The sequence below is a fragment of the Misgurnus anguillicaudatus genome, chromosome 19, assembly GCF_027580225.2.
Source record: "Misgurnus anguillicaudatus chromosome 19, ASM2758022v2, whole genome shotgun sequence".
Classification (NCBI taxonomy): domain Eukaryota; kingdom Metazoa; phylum Chordata; class Actinopteri; order Cypriniformes; family Cobitidae; genus Misgurnus; species Misgurnus anguillicaudatus.
In genome coordinates, this window is record NC_073355.2 from 16,315,831 (window position 1) to 16,331,637 (window position 15,807).

The 15,807-nt window shown below is 40.5% G+C and overlaps 1 protein-coding gene across 1 annotated transcript in view; it reads left to right on the forward strand.

Annotated features, from left to right (window-relative positions):
- Positions 1–223: 223 nt before the first annotated feature.
- hs3st4 (heparan sulfate (glucosamine) 3-O-sulfotransferase 4) overlaps positions 224–15,807 on the forward strand; it is a 136,381-nt gene continuing 120,797 nt past the window's right edge. Inside the window, exon 1 of the mRNA XM_055189991.2 lies at positions 224–1,571. Coding sequence (XP_055045966.2) covers positions 976–1,571 — 596 coding nt within the window. The 5' untranslated portion in view covers positions 224–975. The remainder of the gene's footprint in view (positions 1,572–15,807) is intronic.

A 15,807-nucleotide genomic window follows, 5' to 3' on the forward strand; every position in this document is an offset into this window, starting at 1 on the left:
ATAATTTAATGAATAATAAAAATGTTTTTATTATTAAACCAAACCTTCATAAAAATGTTAATACACTATTCACAACAGTATATTTTAATTTAAAAACGAAATTATTTATTGGTTTTATTTTATTATTTATATAAAATATATAAAACAATATACATTAAAATATGAATTTAAATACAACTTATTTATTTTCTGATCCCACAGGATCTCTGCGTAAAATGACAAGCTTCTGCTCTACCCCACAATAAGAAATTGCGCACGTGTTTGTAGAAACCAGTGGGTGTACCAGTATGATCTTACTGTAGTATTATTCCAGTTTGTGGATGAGCCCACGGCTGATGCGCACATCACGTCTACCAATCAACACGAGGCGCACTCTCAGCCACTGAGAGCAGTCAATGAATATTTATGCCGAGGCTGCTCACTCTCCAGCGCGCAAAGTTAGTGGATTACCAGTGGGAGGATGTGTCCGTGATACAACATCAGCACCTCGTTTGGATTAAGATCCATCGTTTTCGCCGATTGCCACTTCAAATCAGCGGTGCGAAGGACGGCGGTGTCAAAATTGCACTCCAAAATCTCGTTTCGGGGGAAGACGCGCCGTGCGCATCACTTCAAAGACTTTGCTCTTTCTTTCCCCTTTCCTTCTAAGATGCCCAGACTTGGTCTATCGTCAGCATCAGCCCACATCAAACCGGGCTGCTCGTTTGAAAGGACGCCCGACCGCAGCCTTTCTAATCTGCAAGTTCAATCCGATAAATTGTGACAAAGGCTGTCAGCGTCGCAATAAGAAATCGATACTCGAGGCGTTCTTCTGGAATTTAAACGATCTCAAGTGAAGCTATAGCGTTGGAGCGCTTTTGCTCCTCAGATGTTTCAGATGTTGATGGTGACAGATTATTGTTGTTGAGTGTCCATGCGAGACTTGGGGTGGAAACATGTCTGGCCACTTCTCTGAGGGGATCGCTGCTATCAGAGATGGCATTTTGGTCCAGTACTTCGGTTTTTACTTCTAAAGTGCCCCGGAAGATCTTATTCATGTTCACCCTCTCCCTATCTGTCACCTATTTGTTTTATAGCTTGATGAGCTGTTACAACTCCTTTCAGTTCCAGGAGAACTACGTCTATCAGGGGAGGCTGGTGACCGAGGAGACAACTTTGGTCACGCTGAGGGAGAAACTTTACTCCCCCACTTCCCAGGTGTACCTGGACGAGGAGTTAATCGAAAGGACGGCGACCGTCTCGAGCGTTAGAAATAACGTGGGGGTCGAGGAGAGGACTGCGGGATGGGTGCGAGCTCGGGCGGCCACCCCGAGCAGCGTTTCGGGCGCAGCGGCCGCCGCCGAGCGCGAAAACCCGGAGTTCAGCACCACGGACAGCGACCTGCGGAGAGCCGTGAACTGCACCTCGGATTACGGCGTGAAAAAACTACCACAAGCCATTATAATCGGAGTGAAGAAAGGAGGTACAAGGGCTCTGCTCGAAGCTTTGCGGGTACATCCCGACGTTCGGGCTGTTGGGAACGAGCCCCACTTTTTTGATAGGAACTACGAGAAGGGTCTGGACTGGTACAGGTGCGCGCATTTATATTTCTATATACTTTAAAATGGAGTTGAGTTTCTTGTTTTGTTTGCTATGAAAGTGCACGCTTTTTTAAGATATTTATTGTATTATTTGGTATAAAAACGGTTTAGTTGTTTAAGAAAGAATTATTATTATTAAAAAAGTTATTTAAAACTTAAGAAAACACAGAACATCCTTAAAAATCAAATTTACGCTCATTTAGATGTTCAAAATTTTCTCATGTTTTTAATAATTTAATAATCCCACATGAAAATAATCTATAGTATATTTACATACTGTATATAGAGTAAACAGTAAAATTTTTTATTTTATTTTGTAAATGTATAGTATTATGTAGTATTAATTATTATGAGTTAAGTAACCGATAATAATATAATGATAAAATTAAAGAAGACATCGACATCATAGGTGTCTATGTTAGAAAATGATCCTTAAATCTGTCTGCTTAATCGAGTGTACTTGGATGAATTCCCAATAAGAGTGTGGTACAGGAATGCTGCTTGAGACAAAATTCCAAAATTACTTAATGGTAATTTGCATATGTTTTTCCAGAGAGACAAATTAGTCACAGACCTTTAGTCACTAGGCCCATACATATGTGATGATTCAAATGTGACAGAGCTGCAGAGGATGTAAATTACTACAGCATCCATTGTCTGTTTCATTTCATGCTGGATACATGCTCACAATCTTCGCTCGGTAGAGCCAGGTGTACTGAATGGTCTGTTGAGCACTTTCAGCATGCCTTGGTTTCAAGCTCCCAGGTGTGCTTATATCATGAGGTGCTTACTCAGGTGTGTGTGCCCCCCCAAACCCATCCTCAACTGCTCCCGGTACACTTTGCTCGTCAGCCCCCATCAAACCTAGCAAGTCCACATCTCCCTATGCTATTTAAAATCTGTGGACATACCACCTCCAGATTAAAGACGTTTCTCTTTCGAGGGCAGTTAATATCATTCAGCGTAATAGCTGGAGATGCTCATATAGAGAGCATCCGTGAGGCAAAGACTGAAGAAGCATTAAGCTGCGCTGTGCGGCGCGTTTGGCGGCACTTCGAATCTTCTGGCCTTGGCCCGTGACTCAGAGCTTTGGGGCTCAGCAACATCTGCTACAACTCACTTTAGAGGAACCCACACTCATAACCGCTCATTTGGCCGAGTGTTAATGCGAGTTGTTTCATTGCAGCCGTTGTATGCGAGGCTCATTAGATCGGTGGATGCCGAGCTTACATAAATAACACCTAGGAGTGCTTGTGTGTTTTAATGTCCCGGAGCCTGGAAAATCCCTTAAGCAGCCTTAAATTTGTTTCTGCATCCGCTCGCTACAGGAGACACGGATTGCATGAATCTTAGGCATGCTGTGGCTTACTGTGCATACGAACGGGAATGATATCACAACATGTAGTAACTCTTTCGAGGTTAAACCTGTAATATACAACAGTGTTACTGTAAATGTACAACAAAATAACAGTAAATATTTCATTAAATTGATCTATTCATTCTTGTAATATTTAACAGGCTGGACATTTTAACCTCCTAAGACGTGGACATCACATTTTTTGGTTGATGCACCAACTGGAACCTGTTGTACACAAACATGGACAATTACACTTGCTTCATTTATTGGTTCTTCCCAACCCCAAAATAGCTGGAAAAAATCAAAGCTCGGGTCTTAAGAGGTTAATACACATTTTATTTGATGACATAAAGCATCATATATCTACAGTAACCTACAACACACTACAATATAGTTTGTGTTTATACGTTGGCTTTGGTGACTTCATACTGTAATCACACAAACTGATTTGCTTCAATGGCTCATTTAACACTTTGCTGTAAAGCTTAACCACACGACATGTGTAGTAAACGTAAAGAATTTGTGCATTAATGATTTTAGACACCGATGAATAATTGCACTTAAACTCATTGCAAAAAAAGGCAACACGGTTACAAATTTTCTATACGGTCACAGAGATGCACAAACAGGCCTATGCCGGATTTAAAGACCTAATTATACAGTAAATATGAAGTGGGAAGATTTTTCATATATTTTAGGAGTTAGATAATCTTCTCAGTTGTGAAATATGATGGTACACCTCATTGTATGACCTGACACAATGTTTGAAAGGCTTTTCGGAGAGAACCGGACACCCTTTTAAACTCCATGCCGCTTTTTAAAGAAGTTCGCATTCACCGAGGTGGTAATACGTTGCTTCTGTCAAGTAATAATAGGTTGGCATTATCAGAAGAATCATACCCCTGATGGGAAGAAAGCCAAAAAGCAGAAAACCTAAAAGGAATTACACCTGTGCAAAATGGAGATCTGATTGTTCCCCTTTTAAGAGACATTCATGCTGCTTTAATAAATAATAATAATAATCAAATTGATTGTACATTTTGATTATAAATACACATTAAATATAAATTGTAAAAGTTACCATTAAGACAAATGCTACCTTTTAAAAAATATAGTCTGACATGTTATTCATTCATTCTATTCAGACGCAACCATATTCATCAGTTTGACCTCAGGAGAATGTTTCAATCTTTGTGTCTAATCATGAGCATGTAAAAGTGGAGGCCTTTCAAAAGATGCAGCATTGCCAACACCAAGGTCTCTTTCTTTTCTGTTGGAGATAAAATAAATTCTGATCAATGAGAGCTGTACTGTGCCAAAGCCCACGCATGGCTCTTACTCCATACATGGACACACAATGAAGCCCTTTAATTTCACCTATTTATTCCCTGATGCCCCTTTGTTTCTTGCCAAAGAGTAAAATATGTGGTCAGAAATGTCCTATTTTGTGGAAATGTTCTCAGTTAAAATGACTATGTATGTGGCATTAGTGCGTTCTCAATAGGGAAATAACTATCAATGTGTTTGCTTTGTCAAAACACAATTTTTGTTGGAGTCGATGGTTTCAATAAGAAATAGTTCAGCAAAAAATGAAAACGCTGTCATAATTGACTCATCCTCATTCTGTATGATGTTCTTTCATATATGTTTTTTAAGAATATACTCTCTGTTTTGTTCCTTATAATGAAAGTAAAGGTCACCAGGGCTGTCGAGGTTTAAAATGACAAAAACATCATAGAAAGAAAATTGGCCCGTATAAATATATCAAGTCGTCTAAAGCCATTTAATAGCTTTGTGTGACAAACAGGAACATATCCTGGATTAAATTTTTATTTATCCTGGCTGAATTAAAGGTGCAGTGTGTAATTTTCAAAAGGATCTCTTGACAGAAATGCAAAATAATATACAAAACTATATTATCAGGGGTGTATAAAGACCTTTTTATAATGAACCGTTATGTATTTATTACCTTAGAATGAGACGTTTTTATCTACATACACGAGGGTCCCCTTACCTGGAAGTCGCCATTTTGTGCCGTCATGTTTCTACAAAAACCCTTAACGGACAAACTTTTTTCACTAAGTTGTCTCTGTTGATGACATATTTGTCCGGTGGCGGCTACCGTAGCTTCTCTATGCGTTTCAAAAGCGAGGGGTGAGCAGCGGCTGAGCCGTTGGTTGCAGTTCGCAACCTCACCACTAGATGCCACTAAAATTTACACACTGCACCTTTAAGAGATGAGTGTGAAAGGGGGAAAATATGACATTAAAAAGAAATCCAACAAGAAAAATTAAGATGTGTATATTAAAGAGAGAACAGTTGTGGATAAAATCAAGGAACAATGAATTAAGTGGAGAGTAAAAAAAGAGCCAATATGTAAAAAAAACTGTTGCCCCCCTTTGACTTACATTAGTCAAAGTCATGGGGGAGTAGTGTTAGGGTTATATTATTTTTGTGTTCTGCAGAAGTCATACAGGTTTAAAATTAGTGTAGTAAAAGATGACAGAATTTTCATTTTGAGGTGAACAACTTCTTTGATATCAATGTGTTCTCAGTTTAATTCAGTGGAACATTGTTATTTTAATGAGCACTATTAAAAAGTTAATCTGGCAAAAATAATACCTCTTAGAAAATGTTTATCATGTTTAGCTATTAAAAGTGTATTTTTGACACATGCTTGGATGTCTTTGGGCTAAGGCCCGGATATCCACTGACCCTAGAACCGCCCCTGAAACAAACCATTTCAGTCATTCAGTCTCAACAGCCAAATTCACTATTATGTACTATTAACAATATTTACCTTTTGGTACAAAGTTGAAAAAACATCATACCAAATAACACTATATAGGGTGAGTAAAAAATAACACAATCTAATTTGGCTTTTTCCGAAACTAAACCCGGAATCCTCCCCAGCGCTATAAAGCGAACCATCTGTGGGTTTGTGAAGAGTGTGAACAGCATGCAGAGTTAATTTTTCATATCGGATGCTGAGACGTGAGCCCTGACAGGAGGAGAGAGTGGCAGACGTAGATCCACTGCTGAGCAAAGCAGGACACAACCCAAATCCAGCATTTATCCCATGTTTATCCTGGCGCTCTGCAGTTCAACCCCTACCCCTGCCTTCTGACTGCTGGCTTTAAACTGCGAGGGGAAAACGTTTGCTTCCTAGCTCGGGCTGGACGCCGTCTCCTAGCGCAACTTGGCTCCTTCGCTGGGATGCCCCAGTCTGCCTGTTCCTGATAAGCCTCCGCCAAGACACGCGAGAACGCACCTCTGGGTACTCGAATGCCAACGCTGCAGTGGTGGAATTAAACTTTTTAATTAGCAGCGCGGCCCTGTGCCTGTCGAGAGAATGGACCGCTGTAGTCAGGTCTGTCTCATCCCACTATTTCCACTTAATTAAATTCACCAGCACAAGAGGTGACTACAGGAGCGTCTACTGTGACACTTCACATGTTTATCTCCTCGCCTGTCATCTTTGACTGGGTGCAAACATACTGCCGGTCCAACGGCTATATTATTCTGTGGTCCCTGTAATTTGCTTTCTGTATTTGTGCCAATTTGTTGCATTAAGTAATTGCTTTCCATGTTAAATACCATATGACTTTGACGTTGCATCTGTGTCAGTAACAGGAGTGGAGGCATGTGTTTTGTTTATTTCGTGATATCGCTGGAACAAATAGCTGACCTCAGAGACAGCTATCCAAAATTTTCCGCCACCGATGACATCTGCATTAAACATAAAAAATGAGACCTTATGCTCAAAAATTGAAAATTTCATCAGTTGGAAATGTTTCCTGTGTATTAGATACATCCCTCCCTTCAGCTATTTGATAAGGTGGTGGAAACAATTTCGGCTGATGTAAAAAGTGCTCCGCATCATAAATGATGCCTATGTGCATTGCTGACTGATGCGCTACAAATAGACTCTTGCTATTACTTTGTTTTGACGTATTGATGATATGTAGACATCTTCTGGAACCTGCTATTCGGCGCACGGATACACATGCGCGTATTGTTTGGCCCTCCGGAAACAATCCCAGACAGCAATCTTGACAGTTCAATTACATCTGGGATTTAAAGTCAAAGAGCATTAAGGCGTGAGCGTTCGCACAGTGCCGGGGACTACGGGAAAGGTTCTGTGTTGCCTAAAGAATCAAGGTGAAAAGTGAGCTCATATTGCAAAATTTACTCAGGGGTCGGCCTTCCGGGGTCCTCCAGCCCATTGCTTTTGCGGCATCGGTTATAAGGCGAATCACACCATTTCATCTTTGATGGCTGAGAAAGAAAAAGTCAGCCAGCATCAAGTGTGTTCCTACTGTTTTGGACTTTGTCTTTTCTTACTCATTTCTCTAACTGACAGCGGCCCTGTACTCCTGCTGGGCTGAACCTACAACCGAGTTACGAAGTGGTGTTCTTCATCCAATTTCACGAGTTTAATTCGGTTACTCCATAAATCTAATTTGTCAATTTAATTTGCGGACATTAAAAAATTGGCACAGTACACAATATGCCATTAATGCACAGCTTCTGCCCTGTGATCGATAAACTACTGTAGGCTCGTTTCAGACTTCTCATCGCAGGGCAAACAGCAAGTTGAGATCTGTTTAGTGGCAGCTGGTGATTTCTCTTCTGAGGGGTGCAAATTCTAAAAATGTGTTGCTCGTCATTTCAAAATTTGTGTTCGTTGCATCATTTCAACCATGTGCATCATGCGTCTTGTCAAAATGCGTCCCTGCTGCACATGCGTCGAAAGGGTTTATGATTAAAGAGATGCTCACATTCACAAAATACTCACAAGACACTAACTTAACACTTAAGTCTGATTACACATAAGATCACACATGCACTGTTTAGGTAGGCCCTAGCTCTCTGTCAGGCTGGTTGTTGTGGAATCGTGGGGGGTGGTCATGGGGTAAAAGCTGTCAGAGACCAATGACAGCGCTGACCGTTGCCACAGTGGTGTACGATGCAGTGTTGTTTTTGGCAGCCCTTTTAGTTTTAGTCTTAGTCTTTTGGACGAAAATGCTTTTTAGTTTTAGTCACATTTTAGTAACTTATAAACTTGATAGTTTTAGTCAAGTTTTTGTCGACGAAAACACAAAAAGGTTTTAGTCAAGTTTCTAAGTCAATTTTAGTAAAAAAAAAGTCTTTAACAAATTAATTTAGTATTGGAAATGGGCTTAGGTTTGACAAGTAGATAGGCCTACATGTAAAACCTTAAGCTTACCATGAAATGTGTCACAACCCGATTGTCGAGTAAAATTTTTTATATGATATGTTAACAGTGTGACTTGTAAGTTACCTTTAAAAAAAATCAGCGTGATGAGCCTTCAGGTGCCGCTTGAGGTTGGTGGTTTTCTTTCCACCTAGTTTGTGGCCACATTTACCGTCGTATTCCAATATGCATTTGTTTTTTCTTTCTGATGGATTATACTGAAAGTATGTCCATAAATCATCTTGTCGTTTCCGTTTATTGGCGTCACCGCCAGGGTCCTTCGAACTCGTCACAGCTGCAGGTGTGGTGTTGTTGTGTAAAATCTGGTGCGCGGCATGGCGGCAGCCGGGTGGTGGGCGTACCCAAAACAAGGATAGGAAGCGGCAGCATTGCTGATACTTTTTAGCTAAAAACAGACAGATTTCTCGCAAAATAGGCAGAAATGACATGCATTGTGAACGTCAGACTTATAATCATTTTGTTCCGTCTCGTCAACGAAAACTCTCGTCATGTTTTTGTCACCTTAGAGCCATTTTTAGCTAATCATCGTTGCATTATTCTCATAAAAAAGTTGCATCAATGAAATCATTTCGTTATCGTCATCATTGACGAAAACAACACTGATACGGTGCGACGTTTCGAGTACAGTAAAAACAACATATGTGAACTGAAAAATGATACGATGTAATTTGGTGCGCTCCGAGGCAGCACCATGGTGCGCCCCAACATGTCTGAAAACACCCTAAGCGAGTATCTGACGTAAGCATCACTTTTATCATAAACCCTTTAGACGTGTGTGCAGCAGGCACTTATTTTGAAGAGACGCATGATGCACATGGTTAACATGATGCACCGAACACATATTTTGACATAATGAGCCTAAATACATGTTGTGACAAGCTTCGCATCGTGCGCCCTCGAAAAAGAAGTCACCGACCGCCACTGGACCTGTTGCAGGTTTTCCCCACATTTTGAAAAAAAAGGTGAAAATGACAGTCTTAGCCACAAATAAAGTATAAACATAAATCATGTATAATTCTCCCGGAGATTATTTACTTTCCACTGAATTGTCGTGATGTATTTCCAGTCAGAAGGAACAATGATTCCATTTGAGGGCGAGCTAGTTTACATCCATCTTAAAATCCATCTAAATGAGGCTTTCTGGGAAAAACAGGCTTGTCAATCATACTTGTCAAGATTCCAATTTTCTCCCTGCATTTCCTGCAGCAACCCCACCCAACCACCCCACTTATCCATGTGAGTGATGCAGTCTCGAGAAACCTGCCAACATCAAACCCATGCAGTTCAGATGGAAACTTTGACACGTCTGGGGTCACGCGGTGAGGGCAAACGTGCTGTTAGCATATTTCACGGCTGCTCTTTTGACCTGACATTTACCTTTGCGAGGCTTTGCTCTTTCTGTGAAGAGCTGTGAGTGGGCAAAAATAAAAAATCAGCCTTCCTGCTAGGAATGTGACACATGGCTTCACCCGCATCTACCTGTGACATCTTACACGGTACAGAGAAATCATAATACGCCACACTCTGACGGAAAGAGTTTACTGTTGGATGGCGGTACGATTGATTGAAGACAATGGTTTTCCCGCTGTTTCCCCAACAAGCAGATGCGCACAAAAAAGATCTGTGACATGATCTCGCACCACCCGTTCCTGCAACACGCTGCTCAAATAGAAGATTGTGACAGGTTTAATTGAATTATGGCATTGAGATGTGCTTACACGCCGTAGGTGTGAACTAATTCCCCTGTTAACACCCCTGAGTCACTGTCACAAACACATTCATTGGCTTCCAGGATCTGATTTGTTATGATTGTCCCATTGCCTTTGAAGTTTCTGTTTACTTATTCATGTTCTTTTCCCGCCTGGAACCACCACGAGGTATTCGGGCAGAATAAATTTAGCACGGCGTTAAACAATAGATGAATGTAATATTGGAAACGTAAACCGGCTGCAACGTAACAGGCCGGAGTTCTGGTGATTATATTGTTTAAACAAACCCAGTGGATCCGTACTTCGGTGACTTTGAATGAGATTTTTGGAACTTTTCCTGTAGCGTGGTCTGTTGAGGTTTCACGTGGCCTGCCATCAGTTATATGCACACACCATAAATCAAACGGCGCATGAGAGCGCCGCTGAAGTCTCACCGCAGCTCACTATAGTTTTCTACAGCAACCGCCACATGTGCCAAATATCCTTTGAGACCTGGACTATAAGCTGATGGGATGAAAAAATGCTTTTAAGGATTAGGTTAAACGCTAATTGCTGTATCAGAAAGTGATTGTTTTGCCTTGCTAATTTGAAATATTGGCATTTGAGATTTAGGAAGGGGGTTGGTTTTGTTGATTTGCTTTGCTTGTTCGGTGATGGACTTGTAATAGACTGTGACTGTGGGTGCTTCCTCACCTGCCTTATTTAGTTTGGTTAAAGCGTCCCAGAGTTCGATAGCTCACTTGGTGCGGTTCGTTTGGGCAGGTGTGAATGCAGCAATCGAACTCGGGTGCGGACCAAAAGCGGACCAAACAAGCAGACCGAGACCTCCTTGAAGAGGTGGTCTTAGTACGCTTTCAAACGAACTCTGGGGCGGTAAGTTTGTGGTGGTTTGGACTAAACCAGCTGCCGTAGTCATTATAGAATGAGGAAGTGTTTGTTGAAAGTTTCTATTAGCAATATTAGCACAATGACAGGTCGCGGACATACCTGGAGTTGCGAGGAGGTGCAGGCGGAGCCTCAGAAATTTGGTGTCTTTGCCGATTGTAGTGCATTAAAAGTTGTTTTCAAGCTACATCCGCAATTCATTCTGGAAATGAACAGTTTGCTTAGAGTGCTGTATACAAATTATGTATAACAACCATGGAGAAATAATTACAGCGCGCAGTCGTCTGTCCATGGTGTCATGGTACAAATAAACCGAACTACAGATGTGAAAGCACCCTATGTTGCTGTATGCATTAAACCCATTTGATCTTTAAATTATGAGCAACCCCTTGACAAAAATAAGTCATAGTAAAAGTTATAGGGGTGGTTTCCCGGACAGGGATTATCTTAAACCAGGACTAGGCCTTCGTTTAATAAGGGAATATAACTAGATTTAACAAACATGCCTTACTAAAAACATTACTGATGTGCATTTTGAGGCAAAACAAAGGTTACTGATGTATTTTAAGATATGCGCTAGTTGTTTTCAGTTTGGACAGCTCTTACATTTATTTTAGTCTAGGACCCCACTGTGCAATGTGACGTCAGAGTGACGTCTTTTCATGTATTTTTTGGACGTCCAAATTCGGTCCATCAAAGGGGTTGTTTTGTAACGCCAGGTGACGTCTTTTTTTGACGTCTTCTGCATGTCTAATATTCACATCTGTGGGACCTCCGTGTAAAAGGGTATAAAGTGAAAGAGACATGATTGTCTCTGCATTTCACGCATCCACACACACAGACACAAATACTTGGCAACAATCACTGTAACACCGAAACACTTCAGTCACTTCCTGCCAAAAATGTCGAGCTCTGGGGTGCCATCTCAGTTTCCCATATAGGGGTAGATAGAGTATAATGTGACTACGTTCAGTTTAATTCAGTACATTTTTTTAAATCAAATTAATTAAAGTAACTCAAATATTAATATGTACATTTAAAAAGTACTGCGTTACTTTACTCGTAACTTCAGAAAAGCAATATTATTACCTAATGCACGTTACTTGTAATGCGTTACCCCCAACACTGGTTGTAATGACCACAAAGGAAGATATTTTGAGGACCGTTTGTGACCAAGACCATGAGCCCCCTTCACCTCCATAGTATTCCTTTTCCAACTATGGGAGTGAGTGGGGCTCTTAATCAGTTTGGTTTCGGCACAACCTAAAATGAACCTTCATACAGAATTCTCCCTAAGTATTTTACATTAATTCCCAATTTTTATCTACCGATCCTCATTTAAATTCTCTTCAAGGTTTAATCTCCTCTTTTATCTCAAAAGGTTAAAACATGTTTTTATGATTTACAGCAACAGACTGAATAAAAGGTAAAGTATTTAAATAAAACGCTCTCCTCCACAAAGTGCAGTTCAGGTCAGCAGTGTACCTGTTGGTATTCAACACCAAGCTACTGATGACAAGGATCTCTCACAGGGGTCTATTTTTCATCTACCTGTACATAATTTAAGAGAACCTCAAGTATAAATTGAGTTTTGAATATGTTGACATTTTAACCTGGATCAGTGGGCTGTGCCGTGTTGGAAACATAATTTTAATTGATAAAACTGCAATAAAATAACCCTCAGTTCTGCTGTTTCAAAGTCACAGCTCCTACACTCAGTCCTCTAGTTACTTTAAAAGGCCAACAAACCATGAAAGCGCATCTGGGCAGAGGTGAGAAGGTAGCGCCACTGTAACTAATGGGTTTATTTAATTTAATTTACTGCAGCGGCCCACGATCACAAGAGGCGTGCTGGCCAGAGAGAGATTGAGGTTGCTGCGGGAAAGAAAGACAGATTAACCCACCTTTTAAAAGGGCAAAATTCGCTCTCATGTCATGCTGAATTTTCCTGCAGAGATATTGCACTGTGTAACTTGGCAGAACTAAATGAATGCAGGTTTTGTGAAGGAATGAGGCTCTCTAGCTTATTTCTAACAAGCCTCCTAATCAACGTCACGGGGTTGAGAATCGTTCAGAAATGAAAGCTTTGTAAACATGTCCTCTCGACGCAAAACGACAGCGAGGTGCTTAGATGTTGCCGAGTTTCCGTTCGGGCTCGGTGAAAAAAAAATGTCAGCATTTGCTGATTGGTGGATTATATCGCGGCCATGGTCAAGCATGTGTTGCAGTCATTAATGCGCCCTAATTAGGGATCGGTGTGCAAAGACGGCATTGTGCTTACGTGTCAGTGCGTATCTGCTTCGATGCATGCCGCCCCAATTAACAGGCGGGAAAAAAATAAAAAATGTCTGAGAATTCCTGATGCAATCTTTGGCATGTAAATGAAGCAATCCCAGCAGCCCTCGGGTTCGCATAGCCACAGTTCGTGCGGTGTTATTCACACAAAGATCTGTTCTGGAATAAACCTGCTACGCAAAGGCCGAACACATGCACACCTTGGGTAAATTCAACAAACGCTTCAGGGCACAGAAAATGAACGTGGCATGATAATTAGTTAACCAACAGAGCGTTGCCAGAGGAGGGGAATGTTATACCTTGTGTTTAATAACAGATAGTTTAATTTGCAATGCTTGTAATGTCCCATTTCTTCACGCCACATTGACGCTTTCTGTTTCACTCTGACAGTTCCTTCTGTTCTGTTCTCCTCGCAAACATATTTGATGTTCTCTTCTTAACGTTTTTGGTTTGAGGTGTCAAAGTGTTGTAAAACATTCTGTACGCTGATAGATGCCTAGGGCTCAGGCACATCGAGGCAGAGAATTTCTGTTTGCTTAGTTCTCTTAGAATTTGCCTTTGGCTGACTATGTCACGCTAAAGCTTATCACGCAGGGCGGACGCACGAGGGGATTCTGGGATTTGACTATCATCGCATGCATGCGCGCTACCTTTGGAGCTACACGTGGTGATGTTTGACAGGATTATTTTGTATGAAGTACCACAGGGCCACCGTGAATGCTATAGGGATGGGGTGTTTTATATATGTGGCACGTGGTATCCAAGTGGTGGTAACATGTGTTTTGAATCGCAGCCGTAGATAGTTCAATGCAATTTTGAGTTGAGTTGTTCAATTGAATAAATACAGCCTCTGACACTAACAGACACATGTCAGATTGTCTAAGCATTGTGCAACCAATGTGTCAAATGTGCATGGAAAAACGTAAAGGGACAGTTCACAATAAATAAAAAAATAAACATCAAAGTATGCAAAACCATCAGAAACAGGTTTACTGTTATGACCAACAAATCATACTTTAGTGTTGGAAACAGGCAGAATTTTACTCAGGTTGAATTTGTGTTAGTCAGATTCATGAATTAATCATCAAAGTTGAGTCCCTTTTGAATCATGAAAGAGTGTGAAAAGTGTGCAGATTTTAAATTCACCAGTCACAAAATTTTTGGTAAACTTTCTCTTTAAGCCTTAATAAATCTCTAATACCCGGTTTCACAGACATGGCTTAAAGGGACACTACACTTTTTTTGAAAATGTGCTCATTTTCCAGCTCCTCTAGAGTTAAACATTTCATTTTTACAGTTTTGGAATCCATTCAGCTGATCTCTGGGTCTGGCGGTAGCATTTTTGCATAGCTTAGCGTAATCCATTAAATCTGATTAGACCATTAGCATCACGCTAAAAAATAACCAAAGAGTTTGGATATTTTTCCTATTTAAAACTTGACTCTTCTGAGCTGTGTACTAAGACCGACAGAAAATAAAAATTAGCATTTTTCTATGCAAATATGGCTAGGAACTATACTCTCATTCTGGCGTAATAATCAAGGACTTTGTTGCAGTAACATGACTGCTGCAGGAGGGGCAATGATATTAAGCAGTGTCCGAAAATAGTTCCCTGCTATTGAAAGTTACCAAGTGAACTATTTTCGGGCAGTGCGTAAAATCATTGCACCTCCTGCAGCCATGTTACGGCAGCAAAGTCCCTGATTATTACGCCAGAATGCTAATGGTCTAATCAGATTTAATTGATTATGCTAAGCTATGCTAAAGGTGCTACCGCCAGACCCGGAGATCAGCTGAATGGATTCCAAAAAGTGGAGTGTCCATTTAAGACCCAGACTAAATTGCACGTTTGAACTGTTTTAATTGAAAACAACTTGCTCTGACATATCTTGAAACATATATCAGGATGCACACCAAGGCCACATAAAAGCCACTTAAATGTCTGAATTTACCAAAAGCTTATACTGGCTTAATCTATGCCGTGTCTGTGAAACCAGGCTTAAATGATCTGTCTTTAGCATGCTGTATGATGATGAATGCACATTTATGTACAATACAGTAGATTTTATGCTTAAAATCTTAGTTTTATAGTTAACTGTATAAATACAAGTTCATAAAAGTTAGTCAAGTCTGAAGTTTGGACAACATAACATTTATGTTAATTGAAGTGTACGCCATAGGTCTGACATGAGGGTAAAACCAAAAGCCTCCTACCTGAAGAAAAAGAAGCCCTATGGTGCTTTAAATGTCCCTATTGCTTTTTAGCTCTTATTTCATCCACTTTTTGACACTGTGTGCACTTTCGTTTTTGCCTTTTGCATTATTCCCACATGAAAGACACAACAAAGTCCACCACACGTTCTGTCAATTATGTGAACTCAATGAAGCAGTCCTGTTGTGATAATGAATGCAATCAAACCTCCTGTGGCACAAGCACAATAATAGAAATTGCAGTTGGTACAAGTATTGTAAGTTACACTTAAAGTGACCACAGTTTAGACTCAGAGCGCTTGTGGATAGGGATCAGACAAAGCCATTTTCTTTTAGACGTTGATTAGACAGCGTACAGAAAAGATTTCCGTTCATGCAAGGTTTCTGTTTTGTGTAATTTGAACTGTAAAAAGATTAGCATAAGGGTTCTAAATATCATCCATTAAAGGAACAGTGTAAACAAAACTGAATATACTGTATAGATATCAGAGGCAAAATCTGACATTAAATTAGCTTTTTTTTCATGCACTT